This window comes from Opisthocomus hoazin, chromosome 2 (assembly GCF_030867145.1).
Source record: "Opisthocomus hoazin isolate bOpiHoa1 chromosome 2, bOpiHoa1.hap1, whole genome shotgun sequence".
NCBI lineage: Eukaryota > Metazoa > Chordata > Aves > Opisthocomiformes > Opisthocomidae > Opisthocomus > Opisthocomus hoazin.
The window spans coordinates 114,818,792-114,840,965 of NC_134415.1; the positions used below are offsets into that span (position 1 = coordinate 114,818,792).

General features: G+C 51.2%; 2 protein-coding genes across 2 annotated transcripts in view; one reads left to right on the plus strand and one right to left on the minus strand.

The window, feature by feature from the left end:
• The first annotated feature begins 629 nt into the window (after positions 1-629).
• On the plus strand, positions 630-8,254 carry IAH1 (isoamyl acetate hydrolyzing esterase 1 (putative)). The gene is made up of 6 exons (XM_075414824.1): positions 630-722; positions 2,290-2,342; positions 2,811-2,959; positions 3,779-3,940; positions 7,094-7,212; positions 7,942-8,254. Exons 1-6 carry the CDS (start codon positions 642-644, stop codon positions 8,113-8,115), a joined length of 738 nt encoding a protein of 245 aa, XP_075270939.1. The 5' UTR covers positions 630-641; the 3' UTR covers positions 8,116-8,254.
• A 2,394-nt stretch (positions 8,255-10,648) lies between these two features.
• ADAM17 (ADAM metallopeptidase domain 17) overlaps positions 10,649-22,174 on the minus strand; it is a 37,645-nt gene continuing 26,119 nt past the window's right edge. The window contains exons 11-19 of the mRNA XM_075414822.1: positions 20,932-21,084; positions 19,884-20,083; positions 18,766-18,869; positions 17,974-18,108; positions 16,926-17,056; positions 15,832-15,910; positions 14,602-14,690; positions 13,877-13,933; positions 10,649-11,988 (exon numbers count right to left, since the gene is read on the minus strand). Of these exons, the coding sequence (XP_075270937.1) occupies positions 11,638-11,988; positions 13,877-13,933; positions 14,602-14,690; positions 15,832-15,910; positions 16,926-17,056; positions 17,974-18,108; positions 18,766-18,869; positions 19,884-20,083; positions 20,932-21,084 (1,299 nt within the window). The 3' untranslated portion in view covers positions 10,649-11,637. The remainder of the gene's footprint in view (positions 11,989-13,876; positions 13,934-14,601; positions 14,691-15,831; positions 15,911-16,925; positions 17,057-17,973; positions 18,109-18,765; positions 18,870-19,883; positions 20,084-20,931; positions 21,085-22,174) is intronic.

Here is a 22,174-nt window from a genome sequence, read left to right on the forward strand (position 1 = left end):
GACCCATCGCAGCCGGCCGTGTCTGTGGCTCCTGCCCATGTTTCTGTGATGGCCAGCACACGGCTGCTCCCGCCAATGGCCCCGAGATCCGGGCTCCAGGGATGGTCCTCCTCAGAAGCTGCGGGAGGGAGGGAAGGATTGAAAATACAGGCATGATACTGTTGCCAAAGAGTAAATAACGCTGGAAAAGGTGTGCAGAAAGGGAGTTTTCTACAAAAGAATGTTAGCTTCTACACACAACTTTTTTTCACTCTTGGTTAAATTGGCACCTGATAATCTTTATAGCAGTGTTAGTGTATGGTTAGTGTTATCAGAATTAGGGAGAGCTTTCCTCCTCGAATTGCTTGTCATTAGCTAACGGGAGCGCGAAGTCCTTTACAGGAGGCTATTGCCTTTCCTTACACAGGAAGTCTCTCTTTGGAACAGGTGATTATTTTTAAAATGGAGCGCTGGTGGATGACAAGTTGAGCGGGAGCCAGCAGTGTGCCCTGGCTGCCAAGAAGGCCAAACGCGGTCTCAGCCGAGGTGGGGCGGGGGCAGATGTGTCGGGGGGCTCCTTGTCTCTCTCGCTGCCCTTCCCGCCGCCGAGGGAGCTGCAGGCTCCCCCCCCCCCCCCCCTCGGCGGACGTCCGGCGGCGGCCATGGCGCTGGCTGAGGCGGGCGCCCGCGGGAGACTCCTGCTCTGGCCCCGCGTCGTCCTCTTCGGAGACTCCATCACTGAGGTAGCGGCCCTGCGGCAGCCCCCCGAGGGCCGCCCCCCACCGCACCCCCGGCTGCGGCCCGCCGGGCTCTCCGCCCCGCCGTGGGCCCCCCCTCACTTCCCGCCGGGAGCTCCGTGAGCGTCCGGTCCCGGCAGCGGCAGCCCCGCGCTCTGCGCCCCGGCTCTCCTTGGACGCCCGGGGCTGCGCTTATTACGGATTTCTGAGGAAAAAACCGTTGCCGACCCCCGCCGCCCGTCCCTCTCCCGGTGCCCGGCTCCTGTCGCGGCCGCTCCCCGCAGCGAGCTCGCCCGGGGCCGGTCCTGGCTCCCCTGAGGCGGTGCCGGGCCCGTTTTGGGCCCTCGCCGCCGCCCGTGGCGGAGCGGGTCGGGGAGCTGCCCCGGCGGGAGGCGGCGCGGGCACAGGCGGAGGCGGTCTGCGGAGGGGGGCGGGTTGGCTGCGCCGGCCGGCGGGGACCGGGAGGGAGAATGGGGGCGCGCCGGGGTGGAGGGAGGGGAAGGGGATTCCGTGAGCCGGCAGCGTGCCCTGGGTGCCAAGGAGGCCAATGACATCCCGGGGTGTATTAGGAGGAGTGTGGCCAGCAGGTCGAGGGAGGTTCTCCTTCCCCTCTACTCTGCCCTAGTGAGGCCCCATCTGGAGTACTGTGTCCGGTTCTGGGCTCCCCAGCTCAAGAAAGATGAGGAGCTACTGGAGAGAGTCCAGCGGAGGGCTACAAGGATGGTGAGGGGACTGGAGCATCTCTGCTACGAGGAGAGGCTGAGGGAGCTGGGCTTGTTCAGCCTGAAGAAGAGAAGGCTGCGAGGGGACCTAATAAATGCCTATAAATATCTGAAGGGTGGGTGTCAGGAGGATGGAGCCAAGCTCTTTTCAGTGGTGCCCAGTGACAGGACAAGGGGCAATGGGCACAAACTAAGGCACAGGAAGTTCCGTCTGAACATGAGGAAGAACTTCTTCCCTCTGAGGGTGATGGAGCACTGGAACAGGCTGCCCAGGGAGGTTGTGGAGTCTCCTTCTCTGGAGATATTCAAGACCCACCCGGACAAGGTCCTGTGCAGCCTGCTGTAGGTGACCCTGCTTTGGCAGGGGGGTTGGACTAGATGACCCACAGAGGTCCCTTCCAACCCCCACCATTCTGTGATTTGTTTTTCCACTGCTGGAAGAGGCAGGCGTCGAACCGCTCTCTGGCGCAGCGTGGGGTGAGAGGATTTGCGAGAGGCACTCTCCAGAAGGAAGGTGCACTGAAAGGGTCTTAGAAACAACATAGAAAATGGAAAGACAACCAGAAGCCAAAATGAAACTACAGCTGACAGCAGTCAGTTGTGGTTACGAGGGGACTGCAGGGTCCGTCCCTCCGTCGATACGGTCCCGTTGCCTGACGCCAGTCATGTGTCGTGGTGAGGCCGGGGCTGTTTGGCCGCTGCCGGGCCGGGGCAGGCTGGGAGGGAGGGAGCAGCGGGGCGAGGGGCCACGCACGAAGAGCTGCCGTGGGGGGGAAGGTGCCGGCGGTGGGCCTGCCCTGCTGGGGAGCGAGCACGGCCCGCGAGGGTCTGACCCCGTTCCTTGCTTTCAGTTCTCCTTCCAGGGAGGTGGCTGGGGAGCATCCCTTGCTGAGAGACTGGTCAGGTAAGAGCGAGCGAGCTAAAAAGTAATTTTTAGCACGCAAGAAGTCACACGGCTTTTCTAAAAGCAAACCAACACCAGTTAATATCTAATGTATATTTATTCATTTGTTAACATTTATTTATTTATTAAAGTGGAACTGCCTTAGTGGTAACTTGCCCAGTTCTGGTGGAAATACTCATTGGGTGTTTATTTCCACTCAGAGCTGGAGTGGAAAGAAAAAAATCCTTAGTGATTGTCGAGATTGTTGCTCTGGTTTCATGGTCTAAGTGACAGGAGAATACCACGCGTGCAGTCTGTGCCTGCACTTCCAAAGCACAAAGTGACAATCCCGCGGGAAGCTCCCGTGACACCTCGTGGTTTCTGAGAGGGGCGGAGGCAGGTGTCCTGACAGAGTGGTTCAGAACTTCCCAAGTTTTGTTCTGGTGGGCAGAGGAGAGATGTTGGTTTTGATACGTGTCTCTGTTTCAGAAAATGCGATGTTGTGAACCGCGGGCTCTCGGGGTACAACACCAGATGGGCTAAACTGATCCTTCCGAGGCTGATCAGTAAAAGTACTGGTGCTGAGAGCACTGTCGCTGTTACTATTTTCTTTGGCGCTAATGACAGTGCTTTGAAAGGTACAGTAGCTTGCTTTTTTTTTCTGTGACCTGTTCTCTCCAGACAGTTTTACAGCTTAGCAGAAAAGGCAGAAGATTACACAGACTTTTCCTGCTGCCTCTCTATGAAGCAGTTGCCCTTTTTTTGTTTTTACAGTGGATTGTTTTCAGTCAGTTTATTTGTATCTAAACCGTGCAGTGCCTGCTATTTCTATCCCTCTCATCAAGTTTTAACACTAAAAGTCTGTTTCAGGGTACTGAAGAATTAGTCATATATCCATCACCTAAAATTGGAGTTGGGCATCTACCTGATTTTTCTGCCTTTAAAGCAGTCTAATGGGTTGAGGAAATGAGGGAAGGTAGCATTTGAATTCTCTTGAAGATAAGCATAGCAGTGCGCAGAGCTAGTCCGATCAACACTATAACATCACTGCACAAAGGACTGACTGTACACCCATACGGATTTCCACAATTTTCTCTGCATCCAAGAGAGTTAAAAATCTTAGGTTTTATTTCAGGTGGGGTTTGAGGTGATTATGTGATTTAATACTAAGATACAGAGTTGTAAGAAAAAGCATCTTTAAAAAAAAAAAAACAGCGTCATCCCCCCGCCTTGTTTGTGTTAGTTGGAAGCGCTGTGTTTAAACTCTTGGTTTGTCTGCTTTAGATCTTGAGGAACAGCATTTTTTTCCCCACACCTCCCGAATCAGTGGCTGAGGTGAACCGCTTACTGAAAATGAGTACCCACATTTTTTACGCTGTGTAAAAAGCACGTTGTGTTGTGCAGTAAATCTGTAAGCAGTTTAACATCCTTAATGCGTGTGCTCATTCCCCTGACAGATCTGAACCCTAGGCAGCATGTTCCTTTGGAGGAATATGCTGCGAACTTAAAGAGCATGATACAGTATCTGAAGTCTGTAGATATTACTGAAGACAGGATTATTCTGATAACGCCACCGCCTCTTCAGGAATCAGCTTGGGAAAAGGAGTGTCTTGCCAAAGGTAAAAGAATGGGGTGGGTGGGCAGAATTTCTGCACTTCGCCAGCAGGGTGTACGTTCCTGATTCCAGGCTGACATGATTAGCTTCACGCTTGGGCCAGATTGCAGTCATGTTCTTTGAGCTGATGGAAGAGGACTGCTAGCTGTTTTGCTGAACACCTTTTGGATAGGCTCGTGGAGTAACTACCAACTAATCAGTACCGTCCTTTTGAAAGTGCTGATTGATCTGGTCGTGCAGCAAACTGACAGAGGTGGCTGCCCGGTGAGAATGTAGGTTTGGCTGAGATGTCCTAGCAGCTTCCAGAATATCATAATGATGGAAGAAATCTTAGCATTGTGTGCCTTAGAAAACTGTGTAATAGTCACAACGTATTTCACATCTGTTTGGATAAGCAGTAATATCCTAGCCAAGTTTATTTTAAATTTAAAAAAACTCCCAGAGAAACTCCGAGGATGCTAATAAAAGTACCTGAAAAAGAAGCAAAAGGTGATTAAATGATTTCTCATTATGTTGTTCAAGCTAACTCTAAAAACAGAAACACAACGGCGCTGCTTACTTCGTCTTAGGCAGCTGGTGGAAATTGCCGCAGTCCCACCGGCTCCGGCAGCGACAGTTTATACCTCCTGAGAGCGTCTCCTCTTTTCCGTTGGGACAGCTTGTCCAGTTCTTGCATGTTTACAAAAGACTTTTGCATTAGATTCAGGTAAATACAGAGCTGTCACCTTAGTATTTGCAGAGTTTTCTCTAATTTAGGTGGTAGTGTGTATCCTGGGTTGTGTACTCAATCAAAGCTGTAGCACGCTGAAGATGACCTCCTGTATAAACTGCATTGAATTAGACTGTGTCATTGCATGGCTTTCCATGAGGGGGCTTTGGTGTGTGGCGGTGATCGCTGTGCAAAACAGAATTTGGGCTATACGGACTTTCAGTCTCATCCAGCAGGTTGTTTTTCATATTTAATTTGGAAAAAGTTGAACTAGAGTAATGCTCACAGACGGTGTCAGACAGTGGCAGCTGCAGCAGGTTGGCTCAAACGTCGGGCATAGCCGGTACTGTGTCTGCGACAGCAGCAGGTCCTTGGGTGGGGCGCTGGGGACAGGTCGGGTGCGGAGCAGCCTGTCCTGCTGCGTGTGCCCAGCTCTCACTGGGGCTGCTACAGCCGGGGTTTGCGAAGCACACCTCCATGTTGTCCTTTCGGAGAGCTGTTAGGTGAGCACACCATGGATGCTGCTTATCTGGCTCCTGGCTGTCAAGTAACGCTTTTTAGATGTTAATTCATTTCTGTCTTAAAGCTATATCCTTTTCATGGGGTAGGGAGGGAGGAAACTTGCATTTGCATTGTTGAATCTGCCAGCGTCTGTCTAACAGAGGTTGCTGTCTCAGGATGGAGCAAAAGACAGGGTGATCTCACGCTGTGGAGCGCAGTAAAGCAAGCGGTATCGGATCGTCTGCCCTCAACCAGTACGCAGGAGAAATGTTCTGCTTATTTCTGGTGTTGTCAGATAGGTGTCGGAGCAGAGGAGAGACGTGAAACATGGGGATGATGATGTTCACAGGAACATTCATCCAGGTGTGAAGAGGTATGAAAAGAAACTCGGCTTCTAGATGAGAGTGCTGTGGGAGACGGAGTCAGGGCCCTTACTAAAGTCAGAGCTGCAACTCATCATCTGCGTCGTCATCATTTCATCGCAGCAGGCAATTGGGTTCGTCAAGGACTGTCTGGCTGTGATAAATTTGTGTTGATAGTTCCTTCTTGTCCTTCCCATGTTTGGAAACAAATCCCAAGAGGAGGCAACCCCCCTGTCTTTCCCAGCGCTGTGGTGAGTCCGAGTGATCGGCACTTCCCCAGGTCCTTTTTCTTGCCTTGCTTAAAAATGGGTGTAGTGTTCACCTTCCTCCGGTTGCCGTGGGTCCCCGTTAGCCGTGAGTTTTGGTAGGTGGTAGGCATTGGCCTCGCCAGCGCAGCAGGCAGCTGCTGCTGACAGACCCTGCAGCTCCTGCAGAGCTGCACGCTGAGGGTTGGCGTGCGTTGGTGCGCTCTCCGAATGGAAGAGGAGATGAAACATTTGGGAGGTAATCCTAGCAATGAAAGAAAAGGCAAAGGGAGAAGAAGAAATTGTGAACTCTGCTAGATTAGAAGTCACAGAGAGGGAAAAGGACAGGGCTGCAGGACCTCTCTTGGGGAGGTGAGGTGTGACCAGCGCAGGGAACTTGACAACAAGGGGAGCTCTGCGTGGTGGGGGCTGAACGAGCTGGAGGGCCGCTCAGGAGAGTTGAACCAGGAAGAAAGTTGAAGAAAGCGAGAGTTCAGAAACATACTGCGGTGGGGAAGGACCGGTGAGGCTGCAGAGGGTGTTTTTATGGTGAAAAGAAATGATGGGAGGAAAGAAATGGCAGCGTGAAGAAGTGGGAATCATCAGATGCATCGGATGCAAGGAGGGAGTAGAGTAGGAGTTGATGAACTGCGTTACAGGTCCCATTAAAAGGAAAAACCAAACTACATAACTTAATCATACCCTGCCCCAAAGTCTCAGTGGGGTCTGTGTGAAACGGCTGGCTTACAGCGGCTGGCACTGAGCACGCGCCGAGTGTCCAGCTCCCGGTGTAACTGCGCACGAATGCAGCAGTCGCCAGTGCTAGTAAAGCTTGCACCGTGGTGTCACCAGCGTGTTACAATGAGGAGACTGCTGTAAGGAGATGTGAAATGCCGGTGTCATCCGGGAAGCGGAAGGCAAGCTTGTAAATAGGTTTAAATGTAAACCTATTGAACTCTATTCTACATGCTAGAGGCAGGCATACGGGGAGTTTTAAATCTGCACCCGGGTTCCACCTGAAGCTTGACAGAGGGCGAAAGCTGTGAGCAGCACGGAAATAAGCGCTGTGCTGCGTGCTGGTTGCTGTTGCCTCTCTGGCCTGTTACACATCTGTTAACAAGAAACGTGTTTTCAAATGCCTCAAAAACAAAAGGTGCCCTGCAAGGGACTAAAGGAGCTGCAGCTTCCAGCCGCTTACATTGAGGTGCTTCGGATTTAGTTTGCAGTCGGTTGTGTCTGCTGGGTTAACAAACTGAGACGCGTCCTGCGTACCGCAGAAGACTGAAGTCAAGGTGTGTCTGTCACGATTGCTAAATGTTTTCTTTGTTTCTGATTGATAGGCGACAAACTAAATCGCCGCAATGCCACCACTGGGGAATACGCCCAGGCCTGTGTTCAGGTAGCTAGGGACTGTGGAACGGATGTGCTCGACCTCTGGACCCTGATGCAGAAAGATCAGGTATGATGTCATGAGAAAGACTTTGTCGTGAATTGTGAGATGCGTTGTTTAGTGTAAAGGAACCGGTAGTGCTGCGTTATCCCTGAAATCATACCAAATATATCCGAATTCCACTCTGGGGAAGGAAAAAGATAATTGAGAATGCTTCATAGTAGGTTACGAGAAATAAAGCTTAATAGAGCCTGGCTGTTACATTTGGTTAGCAAGTGTCCCCTGGGTGCATTACAGGTAAAGAACCTTTTCTGTGGACTTTGAGTCGCGGAATAGTTCAGGTTGGAAGGGGCCTCTGGAGGCATCTGGTCCAAGCCACCGCACCGTGCTGGGCCAACGTCGGACTTAGATCGGGGCGCATGGGGACCTCACTGATGGTGCTGACCAAATGCCCCAGTTTGTCCGTGCGACAGGGATCGCAGACTTCCCGTAAGCCTTTGCTGCCGTTCGGACGCGGGGTCTTTGCTCACCCCAGTGCTCACTGGTGCTGTAGGCTGTTCAGCAGTGCCATGTGCAGTAGACTTGATATTTTGTTTGCGTCGTTTAATCCTGTGATCATTTCCTCATGAACAGCAGTGTCTTCAGCCAGCAGAACATTCTCTTGGTATTACTACAAAGGATGAAAATAAAACCAGTCTATGTGACAGCTGGTTTTGAAAAACGTACTTCAGAGTTACTCAAGATATTCTGTGTGTAACTAGCAATTGTATTAATGCATGGTTTTAACCTCTCCTGTAGGATTTCTCTTCCTATTTGTCCGATGGGCTCCATTTATCAATGAAAGGCAACAGCTTTCTGGCAGCTCAGCTTTGGTCACGCCTGGAAAAAACGCTGTCTGCTCTCCCTTGGCTGCTTCCCTATTGGCGGGACGTGGACCCCGGGGCCAGTCTGCTGGGCGACCCCCCGCAGTGAGGCGCCGGAGCAGCCGGTCCATTCGCAGAATGCCGCAAGTGTTGCATCCGTGGGGAGCGGGGTAGCGAGGAGTCCCCTGTCAGTAACCCCTCCCTGCCCCCTTCCCTTGGTCCGTGGGAGAATAAAGATGAGACCACGCGGGGAGTGGCCATGGGGTGGTTTGTCCGCATGCTGCTTGTGCCGGGGGTTTGTGGGGATGAGCAGCTCTTCTCTTGGAAGACCTGGAGGAAAAGGAGAGTCTCAGCTACCCTGTGCTGAAGGGACAGAGGCTGCCCCGAGGAGCTCCTGGCCCAGCTGAGCTTTGGGCACTACACGTCGATTAATACCATCTACTGGCTTTAAACGCCTGGGAGCCGCTAAGAGGCAGCGGCATGGAGCTCGTCAGGAGCCATTAAGGTCAGTCCAGATTAATTTATTTGGATGTAATAACAGCCTTCACTGCTGTATCTGAGCTTTAGCGAGGCTTTTGAGAGTGGTATGTTGTAGGTCAGCGCAGGGGTTTTGAAGTTTAGCTGACTTGGGCACCAGCAGCGGCTTCTTCATGCCTGGCTCTTGCATATAGACAGAGATTTCAAAGCAGCGCTTGTTATTGCACGCGCTTGTTTTGGGAAGCTTGGATGTTGAAGGAACTCCTAGAAAGGGCCTGCATCTCTGTTGACAGAGCTGCACCATATGTCATTCGCCATCATGTTAAGGCAACCTTTCACGTGAGCTGTGGTATTCATCCATAATAATCCATAACAACTGATGAATTTAACAACAGATGCATACTGCTTACTGTATGTAGTTTTTGACCAAGAGAACACAATTAAACTACAAAAGTATATTTACAAACTGCAAAAAATTGCCTGAAACCTAGACGAAATTCAAAAAGCATGGGAAAAAAAGTGCTTCAGGAAATAATTGGCTGGCCAGTGAGACAGCAGAAGAAATGAGACTACTACTGGAGCATGGACTAAAGAGAAATAAATAGTGTATCACTGCAGCTAAAACCCCCCCACATCATTCTGGGCTGTAGGAACAGTCACACCGGCACAAAACAGATGAGGCCAATAGCGATGTAGTTGTTAAGCATTTATTATTATGAGACAGAGACTGATGGGAGAGCCGCCAGATGTCCTGCGATGTTGGTGCCATGCAGCTGCCTTTGCTTTGTTAAATAACTGAGACAAGTTGGCCATGACCTGTCGTCTATTGTGTGAGTCTTGCAAAATAAGGCACAGGTAGTCATTTTTCATGTGCCTGGAGCTAGCCCAGAAGCTAGTTCGACTTGTAAATATTTATGACTGTTAAAACTGGGCTGTCCTTTCTGTAAGAAACACTTGCAGTAACGACAGTGGAAGGGGCTCCCTGTGGAAGCTGTGGATCTTCCCGCCTTAGATGTTACAAACAAGCTGTGCCAAGTACCAGTTTCACAGCTTCTGGAATATGGCTTGGACTGGGGGATGGATTCCATGATTTCTGAGGCCTGCTCCAAACCTGTTTTGGTGCTCCTAAGCGCCTGCCATGGCCTGGTTTTCACCTAAGAAGCGCTGATCTCGGTGCGGAGACCACGTACTTACAGATCTGCTACCTAAAAAGGCATCTGAGCACGCCCCCCCACACAGATTTCACTGCCAGAACTGACCCTAATGCGCAGGACCCAGGGTGAGACCGACGCTGTCACCAATAGGAAGCGGGGCAGCCCTGTGGGTGCTCAGGGTGTGGCCTCCACAGCAGCCAGGCTTGGGCAGGCAGCAGTTAGAAACCAGTGGCTCAAGGCTGGCTGCAGGCCCAGGTTTTAGCTCAGGGTTTGACAACTAAAGAATTTGGATCTTTTCTAAAAGGACTGCGCAGAAACAGCTCTTGTTTAACTGATTTTTTTTTTTTTTACTATAAAAAAAATTTTATTGTATCAGGAATTAAATTAACTGCTCACACATGTACTTTGCACTGAATCACAAAAAGAAAACAAAAAAAACCCCACCCCAAACAAAGTCCAAAACCAGTATATAAAACACAATAGCTGTCAGACGGCAATACCGTAAGGCACACGTTCAAGTATTAGTGTCACAAGGTCCTGGGGTAGGAGGAGAGGGGCGTGCTCCCTCAGTCCCTTCGGCACAGGCTTGGCTCCTTCCCCCTCATTTAAAACCCCAGAGTCATTCCGCAGCTGCGGGTCCCCGTGCCGGCGCACAGGCCTGAAGCAGTGACAATGGTTCTGCCGTCGGGCACGCTGTGTGTCAGTTTTATCGACAGGTTATTGCGGGAGAAAGCAGCTGCAGAACGAAGATGCTGTACTGTCACGACGGCTGCTCTGTGACCCCGCGGCATCAGTCCCTGCCCTTCCCCGCTCACCCTCCGGCGCCCCAGGTGACTCCAGCTAGAGGACACCAGCTGGTGACATCAACTGCCTGTCTGTGTGGGAATTTGACTTCATGGGGTCTCCTCCGTATACTTGCCCTGTAAGTGTAACAAAGGTTTCTTTCTCTTCTGATTAAATTCGGAATTGTTTTTAAAATGCTCCCCCTGCAATGGAGTGAATTACCCGCCCCCCCCCCCCCCCCCTTTATTTATGCAGTAGGAGCTTGCAAAGGCCACGCAGACCCTGAAAACTGAGGCTCAGTCCTTTGAGCATCTCAGCAACAGTGCTGCCTCGTTCAAAGTAACATTCGGAGAAGTATGTCTGAACCAGAACCGCTGCTGTCAACAGCTGCTTAAAACGGTCCTGATCCACAGAAATGATTTCTCCCTTACATTTATTTCTCCTCCCAGCCACCTGCGAGCCACGAGCCTCTCGGGGCAGACTGGGAGAGGCTCCCAACAAAAGCCATTCTCTGCCACGAAGAAAAGACAACCTCAGCGCTAGAGGCAGAACACTTTCATGCTGGAGGAGCATTTCCCTGCGTCATGTAAGGTTTAAGAGCCTCTGCATGACTCTCATTTCGAAGCTGTGTATCTTAAGCTTCTTGATTGCAGTGATGCATCTTCAGCTAATGCCGTGAGACTGTATTTTTATCTGTTTCAATACTCTCATTCCGTTCTCAAGGCAGCTGTCCAGGCTTTCGCTTACATGTACCTCAAACTGCTCGATGATCTACTCTATAGGGAACAGACTGCAGTGTTGTCATTTTGTTTTTAAAAGCCCCTTAATTTTGTCTGTCCATCAGTGCTGTCAGACTATGAAATATTAAATTATAAAAAAGGCTGATATACACAAGCCAATATCCAGGAGGACAGTTGGTTTCGCACCACAGGTTGAAGGAAATGTTAAAGGTCAAGGAAATAGAAAAACAAATCCAAAAAGCTTCAAAAACAAGCCAGTTTTAGTTTGGATCTTCCTTTTTAAAAGATAGAATGTTCTAATAAATGTAATTTAAGGAAGGTCATACACATGACCAGCATCTGCAGTAGGTCACTTCCTTATTTCTCCCACTCCCTCACAAAAATATATATACATATATTTATATTTTTATATAAATGAAATGGTTCTAGATCCTTATTTTGCAGACACAAGTCATACATTTAGAAGGCAGAAAGACACTAGCATTCTGTTTCTTTGCTGTCCACTCGGTTCTGGCGCTGCAGTTTAAAGGACGATGCTTTCTCACTCCTAACGACAGGATGGTCTGTCAAGTCCTCAAAAGATTTGGCAGCCGAGCTGCTGTTTGGGAAGGGGTCCTTCTCAAACTCGTCCTCATCGATGTGAGAGTCGGTGCTTGGGTCCTCCTGAATAGTGTCCATTCTTTGGTGGTCCTGTTTCGGTGCCGGTGCGACGGCGGGCACGGCTGCGATGGGCTGCAGCGGCTGGTGCCGGCTTGTCGACTGCGCCGCCGGGAAGGGCTTGATGATGCGGACGGAGGCGGAGTCCAGGCTGCTGAGCATCTCCACGTTCTGCAAGACACAAGCAGCCACGTCACTGGGAAAAGCAGCCAGGTCCTAGCCCAGGGTTCAGTTCTTGCACTGTTTTCAAGGGGCAGCTGCGCTTGTTAGAGCAGTTTCAGGGCTGCTGGTTCCCCAGCTCGGCTCCCAGCAGAGATGTGCTGGCTGCCCTCATGCTGCCCCAGGCCACCCCGCGCCAGCCAGGCCGAACCCACTGCACCGCGATGGAAAGGAGTCAGAGCCTGGATTTTACACTGGATTCACACTTGCTTACGAGCAAGGGAACACCCAAACCCAAGTAATTCGTTGTGTTGGTTTTTCCTGCAGCAAGCCAGCTAGGCTAAGCGCTGCAGGCAGAAGGGCCTTTCTACCTCTGCTTGCTCCTTGTCCGTGTAAGGCACCACAGGTGACAGCCTCACCGGGACAGAGCCGACAGCGCAGCCCCACCGCCCCCGGGGCCCAGCTCTGCTTTCACAAATGCCAGGGCTGGAAATGCCACATCGAGCCGGGCGACACCGACAGCCCAGTGCAGGGAAGCAGCCAAAGGTGCAGCTTGTTCTGCTCTGCCGACCTGGAGGGCTCCCTGTTTCACATGGAAGAAGCTGCACCAAACGCAGGGTCGAAGACTGGAGGGACCACTTGCGATCACATCCAAATTCTGCAACCCAATTAAGTTAGAGCCCACTATTTCTGCTTCTATTTGAGCATGGTTTGGAAACTATCCAGATATTTCTGGGCACAAAAAAATCCCCCTGAACCTCAGTAAATTCTAATACTGGGCAGAATGAGATGTTTATCTGCTGCTACTACAGCATTTCCCAACCACTCAATCCTCAGCCGATCCAGAAGACATGAGATTTGTTTGTTAAACTGCTGCTGGTGCAAGGAGCCCATTAACTATACCGGTGCTCTGTTGCTACGGCTCCTTCTGGGATTTTCTTGACCGAAGTCATGTATAAAGCCCTAAGGTGACTTCTCTTATGGTGTTCAAGACCAGCTATGGGGGACTTGAACCATGATCACCTTCAGTTACGTCAGAGCAGATGACAGAGGCAATCTGCCTCGGTGGTCTTTGAGTCCAGGATGCTTCCCCAGTGCTTGTACGGGAGCTATGCAAGGCTTTCTTCCCCTTCCCGTTACAAAACATTTCCCGAACGGAATGTTTTGGTTATTAATAAGAACTGGGCTGTCAAAGCACTGGACAGGATACCCAAAAATCTATGTCAGAAGGTGCCCTGTGCTGGACTGTAATCAAAATTTTATCTAGGCACTTTTTTTGCTCTTCTCTTCTCCCAAATCAGTATCTACAAGTTGAGAAGTGTCACGGATGGGTGCCATCACCCTGAAGCCAGCTCTCCCGTAAGCAACTGGGAGGCTTTGGCACATCGGCCACTAGAAGCCGACTCCTGCAAACAGCCCTTCTGCAGCAGAGACGCCACGTTTCGCAGGTTGTTCTGCAGCATCGCCCCGCTCAGCCTCGTGCTTCGCCGACAGCGCCTGGCTGGGAACACGCGGTCTGCGGTTGCAGCAGCCGACTGGCCCATGCCGAGGGGACCCCGCGCACAGGCGCCCGCGGTGCTCTGCGGAGCAGGGAGGCTTCCTGCCCCGGGAGCAGCGGCGGCTGCGAGCGAGCTGCTTTGTCAACAAGGTCAGGGCACAGCTCTCACAGGAAGGAAGGATCAGACCCTGCCAAGCTGCAGCGCTTGAAACCTCGAACACAGCCTTGCTGAAGAAAACAGTTTCCCCTCACACTGGTTCACCCGTCTGCAGCGTGAGGCACGGGGCTCCGGGTCTGCCCAGTACCACTCCTTTGGTAAGTGCCCTGCACACACCTGCGGCTCACGTTTTCTAACGCACATTGGCCAGCTTTCTGCCAATTCACACTCAGGCAGCAACTTACACTGGGGCAGAAGAGGGACTTTGTGTTCTCCTCGTACTGCTTGTCCAATTTCTTGTCCTATTGGAAAACAAACAAGGAAAAGCAAACCAAAGCGCACACACAAAACAAGAACATTAGTTTCCCAGTTGCAAGGTCCCTGTCCCCGTTTCCCTGCAGGGACACGGCAGGGTGCGGGGCTCTTTCCCCTTCCCCTGCCCTTCATGCCGTCCCACCCACCCCCAGCATGCCTGTGGGCGCAGCAACCCTCTGCTCCCACCCCACGCTGCTGTCAGCGTCACGCTAGGTGCCCACGCTCTCGGTTGCCGTGAGCTTGGTCTCTTTACCCATCCACCCAAGCTCAACCAAGACCATTTCCCTCTGGGGCTCCCCACAAAAGCCCTGCTTCTTTCTTAGCAGGGCTTCAGCAAACTTTGACTCTCATGAAAGTAACCAAAATTGTACTTGGGTAAAATTCAGGAGGCAGAGGAAGAAAATCTGCCTAGGAAAGAACAGGAAGGGCTCCAGGGAACAGTCATGGGAGCACTGGGCCTGCCAGGGCCCAGCAGAGTTTAGCAGAAGTTTTGCCAACTGAAGGAGCAGCAAGTCTTAAATACACTGGATTCCCCCGCTGGGGTTTGCTAAAACCTCATCCCCTTCTCCCACAGCCACCTGCCACTTCATGTCTGAAGGGCATTCTCTTACAGCTCAGTCCAACAGAGCAGTCACCTCGAAGACAGCTTACTCACCACGCAATGCACCAGGATGCTGAGAGGAATCCAAAAAAGTAAGGAGAAGACAAGCACAGAGCCCACTATGTTATCCGCCAGGAACTTCCCTGTGAAACCAGTTCGAACCTGTTAGTCACCCGCCAAACACCATTTCACAAACACACACATCTATCCCCGTGCTGCAGCCACTGCTGCTGCAAGCCAAGCCACAGAATCGCTGTGGCGGCAGGACTAGGCAAAGATAAAAGAAATTATACAATTTTAGAAAATGGTGTCCCACATGTGAACAGTAACAGGCTTTTTCCTCTGTTCTTCTCTGATGAGAAGCGCTGGCAGCCCCTCACGTTTAACATGAGCTGACCTGGCACAGGCTGTACCGCACTTGCCAAGCTGCCTTGCAGTCACACAAGGCTCATTGCGAGGCTGTTACCAAATCCTGATTTTACAGCCAAGCAGTAACTGCCTGCCTCCACGAACCAAACGTCTGAACACCAAAGATACACAAACCGCCTCTGCCTGAGCAGGCTACGTAGCTTTAACCTGAGAAACAATTTTTTGACCCTAGAACTAAAGATTGAAAGGCCTAAACCCAGGTAATTACACTGTGTAGGCACAGCATTACTGGGAGCACAGGGGGTTGCCCAGTCACTACACAGCACTGGCTCACTAACAGGTTTCGTGGGGGTTCCAGTAACCCAGAGCGAGACACGGAGGGGGTTACACCCAGGGGCTGCCTGCTTGGATTCCCTGCTGGGGACCGAGACCACGGAGGCCCACTGGCAGTTGCTGGGCACACAGCTGGAGGGGCATGAGCTCAGTGGTTTTCTTGAGTAAGGGAGAAATTAAATCTTCCTCTCCCAGTCTGCTGACATTTAAGTCCCCCTGAGAGGCCCGCTTCACACTACGCTGAATCTAGCTGACTTCTAAAAACCGTCTGTTATTTCCTTTTCTCTAACTGACCTACTTCTTGGTACTCAGAAACGAAGCTATCGTCTGCTTTAAAAGCTTGGAAGTTGTCTACAAAACAATGGAGTGGAAAAATGCAAAATGATCCCCCACCCTTTCAGCTTTAAAAGCAAGATCTGTATTGTTGATCTCTAGGCAAAAATACGTTTATATGTATCAGAAACACAGCTAGTAGCTACCGTTGCATATGGGTGAATAAAACCAGCCAGCTAACTCCCTCGGGCTTCAGAGGTTCATGTCACAAACTAAAACCACCCCAAAGGACATGGTTACATATCTTACCAAAAGTATTGATGCTGAGCTGGTCTATGAAATCCCAAAATCGTTCAATCACATCCTGTACTTGCTTCTCGCATTTGCCCTGCAAAAAGAAACACTTATTTACAAAATAATCTCACACTATCCAAGCCTTCTTGGAGAGGGAAAAAGGTACAAAGACGGTAATGAGATGACAGCTACAGACTCAGCAGCATCTGAATACCAGTTTACCCTCCTGTCCAGCAGCAGCAGTCCATTTTTTTGCCTTTATTTCTGGCAGAACAGTTTCAATTCTACTGCTCGCTGAAACAGATGAAATTTTAATGTTTGAAACATGCAACCCCTCCCCCTACATTAGGGGACATAAAACTGAGGTTTCTGGAGAGATTTAAGCACCAGAAGCCTCAGTTCCCGCTACCCACCAAGGCGGCTGCAGCTCTCAGGAGCCCAAGGTTATGGACAGACAGACTCCCAGACCTGGCTGTGCTGGTTTCACAGAGCAGATCACCGGTCCTTCGGTTCTCCAGCAGAAGGGCTGGGGCCTGCCCTCCCAAAGTCACTTCTGCCAATGCCCACTTTGGCTTCCACCGTTGGGGTCTGCAGGTGATGCGACTGTCCATGCAGCTGTACCATGGGACTGGCCACCGAGTGCCTGCAACCCACCAGTCTCCCTGCCACGAGCTCACTGCCCCCTTCAGATACTGCCAGCGAGATTTTCACACAATTGCTCCCTGACCTGAATTATTTTAGTCAAAATTCATTGGGCTGATGTGAGCAACTGAAACAGCAAGCGCTGCAAACCTAGCTGAGCTTACAGCAACGCTCGTTCCCCCCTTCGCACAGACTGCTGGCTGGCCGAGCCGTGGGAGCAGCCAAAGCGGGTCAGATGCAACAGCAGAAGGAACATCTTCACCCCGCAGAGGTCTCTGCAGAACGGAGTTTTGTCTGCAGCCTCAGACACCCTTTGACACTGACCCCGTGCAGAGGTACTTACACAGTACCACCCTGCCCAGCAGCTTTGGCTTCTCTTTACCAGCACGGTCCTTGTCACCGAGGACTCTCAAACACCCAGCCACAGAGGCAGAGCACGCAGGGCACTGACCTCTGGGAAAACTTACATTCGCGTCGCAGAAGCCCACAGTGCAAGGCTTCCCCTTGCGCAGGAACAGGAACTGGTCGTTGGCATCGACGTACGGTATGCACCTATCCTGCTCGTCCCGGCAGCACACCTTGCAGGAATTATCCGTTTCTGTAAGAAAGCAACCACCCTGTTCCTCGGAAGCACCAGGAGTCACCTGCAACCCGCAACCACGCAGCTGCGTAACCCCGCGTGTCCCCCGGCTGACGCGTTCCTGCCCAGCTTCCCCACGGGCAGCGCAGGACTGTGTGAGCTCCCCAATTTCGGGCACGACCAAGCCTGATGCTCAGTCACACACCCTGTGCGCCGTACCGGGGGACACGGCAGGACCAGGCTCTCCCAGCTGGTACCCCAACGCTGCAGGAACCGACAGGCCGGCAAAGAGGTGCCAAACACCTCCAAAAGACAGATTTAAGTATTTCTTGGGCTTTGGGTCCTCTAGGCACCCTTCTCCTCAGCTGTGCACCCCCATCTCAAACGGCGGAGCTCACCGCACTTCCTCACGCTGCCCCTGTGAAGCTTTCCTCCTCCTCCCAGCTGCTTTACTGCATTTCAGAGATGACGCAGAGAGCAAGCGAGCGGTAAAGCTCATCGACAGAAGTATGTGCCAGGCAGGTTTGCAGTATCAGGTGACTGGACTCGGGGATCCTAGGGCACTACAACCTCTTTGAAATCTTTCTTTAACCACTGGTTGGAGGCCACCACTCCTCTGCCAGATGCCCGGTCCAGAGGCTGGCTGGGATCTCCTTACCATCCTGCCTGTCCACCTGTGGCAGAGGAGGTGGAAGGGAGAAGAGTGCCAGACCATATGTCTCATCTTTATGTCTCCAACCCAGACCACCAAAGACAGGAGGATGTTCACATTCCTTTTCTAAAAGCAAAACATTAGCCCTGAAAAAAAACAACAGTTTGAACTTTCTCAGAAGCTACAAAAACGCAGCCCTCGGCAGGTAAGGCCGCAGCGCAGCCAACACTCTCCCAGGAGCGGAGCTGAAGCGTGCGTTTCGGTGCAGTCCCAGGTCACCCACCGTTGCATGCACATGACCGCAGGTTCCTCTCCCTCTCGCAGAAGGGGACGCACTCCCCATCCTTGCACTTGCCCATGTCCACGCAGACTGTGTCATCCGGAGCGTTCCCTGGCGGGGGGCACTCGCTGCTGTTCCCTACAGACAGGGGCACACAGGGTGGGCAGAGCACCTCAGCGTGCAGAAGGGAAAAGGACAGTAAAGGAAATCCCGACGCATCCCGAGGGGAAGCCCCACAGCTTGTCCTTGGCTTTCATCTGCAGGCTGCCTGCCAGCTCCCCTGCGAGGCAGCAGAAGCTTCGGAGGCTTTCAGCAGCTCGGGTGCTGTGGCACTCCGGCCGGCAGGCAGCAGACCCCGGAGGCACCGTCAGCAAAGCAGCAGCAGCTCTGACTTGACTCCTTGCCTCCAGGAAAGATTCTGAGGAGGAAGTAAACAAGCAGGGAAGTGAAGCAGAGTGGCAGCAACTCCACCCTTTCTATGGCAAGATTCAGCTCATTCCTGTCCCTTCCCAGTGACACACTCTGGTTTGCTTTTTTTAAGGGCAAGAAAGAAAGAAGGGGGGGAAGGGGAAGAAAAAAATCAACATTTTTCGTGTTCTTCTGGGCAGCAAATCACCAAGTGACTTCTGAACTACAATGAAACTCACTGTAGGGCAATTTCATGATGCTCAATCGGTCTCTAAAATTCCATGCACCGGATGAATAAAGGCCAATAGTTAGAAAGCAGACGGAACAGGACAACTGAGCCGGGGGCGCTTGGCTAGCTGGCATAAAGGGGACAGAACCACGTCCTACCAGTGCAGAAAGACTCTCCTTTACAAGTGGCATTGATGGCTTCTTGGCATTTCTTCTGTGCACTTTCAAACTGGCAGCCCTTACAGCAGGGACTGTTCCGATCACTGTGGAAAGATCAAAATGAAAGGAAGAAATATTAAGCACTTTTTAAAAAAGTAAGTATGAGCATGACAAAGCCAGGGAAAAAAGACACTTAGGGGAGAAGAAAAAGCAGCTGCTTCTTGGAGACTGACTCCCTGATTCAAAACTCTTGCCCTTTCTGCCCCCTCACCCAACCACCTTTCTACACACTCACTCACTCTTCATTTACCCAAGGTAAAAGCATGTAGAAAGTCCAACCTCATGAGAGAAAACACAGGGATCCTTACATTTATTCAAAGCACCTGGATCCTCTTGTCACTTGCCGTGCAACTTTGGACTAGATCTTCCACTGTTTTCTTCCCCCCACTTTATTCCCTCGTTTGTCCTAAAGGTTTACTACTCTTTAGTCTGTGCTCTCTTTACTCTTTGTTCTGCATCTCAGGCAAGCAGGCCCTCAGCACAAACACGGTCATTAAAGTCGAGGGAATTTCTTGTGAGTCGCACAACCCCCCTGCTGTTACGTGGTGCAGAGCTGAACTGTGCAAAAACAGATTGGACATTGCATCGCAACAGGGCCACGAACGCCCCGAGGAGTGAGAACAGCAAGAGGGCTTGTTCAGTGCAGCCACCGTGTTTGTCTGCTCAAGCACATTCTGTAGCGGTCTTGAAAACAGCAGTATGTGATCCCACTTTAAAGCTGCCTTGCAATACAAGCAAAAATTGTATTTGCATAGGAAATTTTTGATATTAATTTTTGAATGCCTGATTTTGCTCTTAAACATAACAACCACCACCACCTTCAAGCCTGTAGCTCTTGGCACTTCTCAGAAAAAGTAACAGAATGCTATAAAAATTACTGTATGCAAACAGTGCATACACACAGCAGCCTCTCCTGAAATTCTTGATCGTCTTCAGCTCCCAAGCTTAGCCTTAAAGCCAGCAAACAGGTCTGTGACACTGCAGGTGGCTTTAGGAGCTTTCAGCCCAGCCCACCGTTCTCTCCCACGTAAAAGAAGTCGCAGCTTATTTCCCCGTACCTGCACTTGGCACCGTCTTTCAGTTTGCAGTCTGCAGAGCAGCAGGGATCGGCCTGTTGGTACAGGAGGCCAGGATCGCATTCCTCCCCTTCGTCCACCCTGGAGTTCCCACACACTTTGTTGTTGCGCTCTTTGAAGCACTCCTGGGCCTTGATCTCTATGGTCCTATGGATGGATTTTTTGCTGCAGCTTGAGAACATCTAGAGAGACATGAGGGGAAAGAGCAGCACTGAGGAGCACACCTTGCTGTCACCAAGTGGCATCTAAGACAGCCTCAGCCTCCTTACGCCTCCAAATGCTGGCATCTCGGAAAGCAGTCATTCCCTCCACACTGCCAGTATACCTTGGAAAAATTTTAAGATGGGAAAGTAATGGCTGGGCCCGTGAAGGACACTGCTGCGTTACAATGCAGGGACACCTGCATGCAGTCTGGCTCAGGGTCACAGAGCCACCTCCAGCTCTCCCGTGGCTTCGGGAGCACTAGTAACCATCCCCAGGAAGGGCTGCGAAGCTGTAGGAACCAGAGAGACTGCGCTGCCTCTGGGCAGCGGGGCCAGGCGTGAGCCACGACAGGTCAGACTAGACTGCAGGCTCATCGTTCCCTCCATAATCTCAGTTCCTCCTCTGCAGAGCAGGCGCGACCCCACGGCCATGTGGACGGTGCAAGCTGCTGAGGCTGCGGCGTCTGGCAGCCTCTCTCCAACCAGAACAGCTATGGACCACCCGAACGCTGCTTGCTGCTGAAGGTCCTGTATTCGACTCTTGCTGATGACTTGCTTTTAGGAGCATGTGGCCACAGCTAATTACAAATAACTCATTAGAAAAGCACCTGGACAGGCTACAAACTCCAGAGAAACTCGGAATCCAAAGATCAGTTTATCTTGCAGAGAACCCAACAGCATGCAAGTACGTTTTCTTCTTGTGGCTAATCCATTACATTCCTGAGGGTGTCGAGCTACAGGAATCATTAACTAAACGGACTTTCCATGCGAGGGGTCACTGACCATAGCAGAAACTTATACACGGAAGCAAAACTACCCAACTATACCTTGTTGTTTTCATGATCTCCACTGACAGCAATTGGGTACATAACGTATTTCCCTCCCTGGTCTTCAGTGGGGGCACATTCTGGCAGGCTATCAGGATCATGCTCTGCTCCAAAGTTGTGTCCGAGTTCATGCGTCGTGACCAGGTCAGCCTCCTTTTTTGAACATGAAAAAAGCAACGCTGAAAAAACACTGAGTCTGAGCAGGACAGGACAGAAGATCCTAGCTACTTCTAGGCCACCCGCAACCCTAAGGTACTCTGAGATGGAAAGGGATTTTCCTATGAACTTTTTAAGTGGGGAACTGAAGGCAAGTAAATTTATGGTCCATTTCCAGAGGCAAGTTCCAGGACTAGGTTTGAACAGTAAACCCCTGTTAAAGGCACAACACTGTCCTACAATATCGATTCAATCCTGTTTTCAATGTTTCAATGCAATGGAGATACCTAAATTATAAAAATTTGGTTTTAAATAGCTGGAAGGCATAAAAAGTTGAAACAAAATCCAATCCAAACAAACACCAGCTACTACGATTAGTCAATCTCCTGTTTAACATATCTTGCCACTAGAACCATTTCTTCCAAATGGATGGTGACACGAGGAGTGCCCAGTAAGCTCTTCTACTGCACAATTACCGGCAAGTCATCTACAAACATGGCCCAAGAGGGACGGATTTCTAATGTTATTTATTGAAGCTGGGGCTCCCTCTGCGGAGGATGCCAAAGGGGCTCTGCCTGGCTGCGCCTCCCAGCAGTGCCCTGACCAGCAGGTGGTGGCAAGCTACAAGGCGACAACACAAATACAACTAGCACAGAAATAAAAGTTAAACGCAAGGAGACCGAGAAGTGAGAGGGAGAGAGAGAAGCAAGTTTGACGAGGAAACCGTCGTCATTTTTGCCGCTGTGCAGGCACAGCAAGGACCAAGCAGTGCCATGAGCAGCCTCAGTGCCGATGCCCAGGCATAGCTAACGCGAGAGCCAGGGAGAGGAGAGCTGCCCAGAGATCACTCCTGTGCTTCACTCTGTTTCGTGCCGGGAAGGGTTGTACACATTTTTTTTCTGTTTTTAAACCCAAGTGGACACCATGCAGCACTTTCCCTGTGAAACCAATCTGCAGTGCTCCCACTGCCTCATCCTAAGCTCTGTGACCACCACTGGGAAGACAGCAAACTCAAGTTCCTTTGTAATCCAAGGCGGAATTCCAGCCTGGAGACTGAACAAATGCAAATAGCATGGCAACGGCTAGA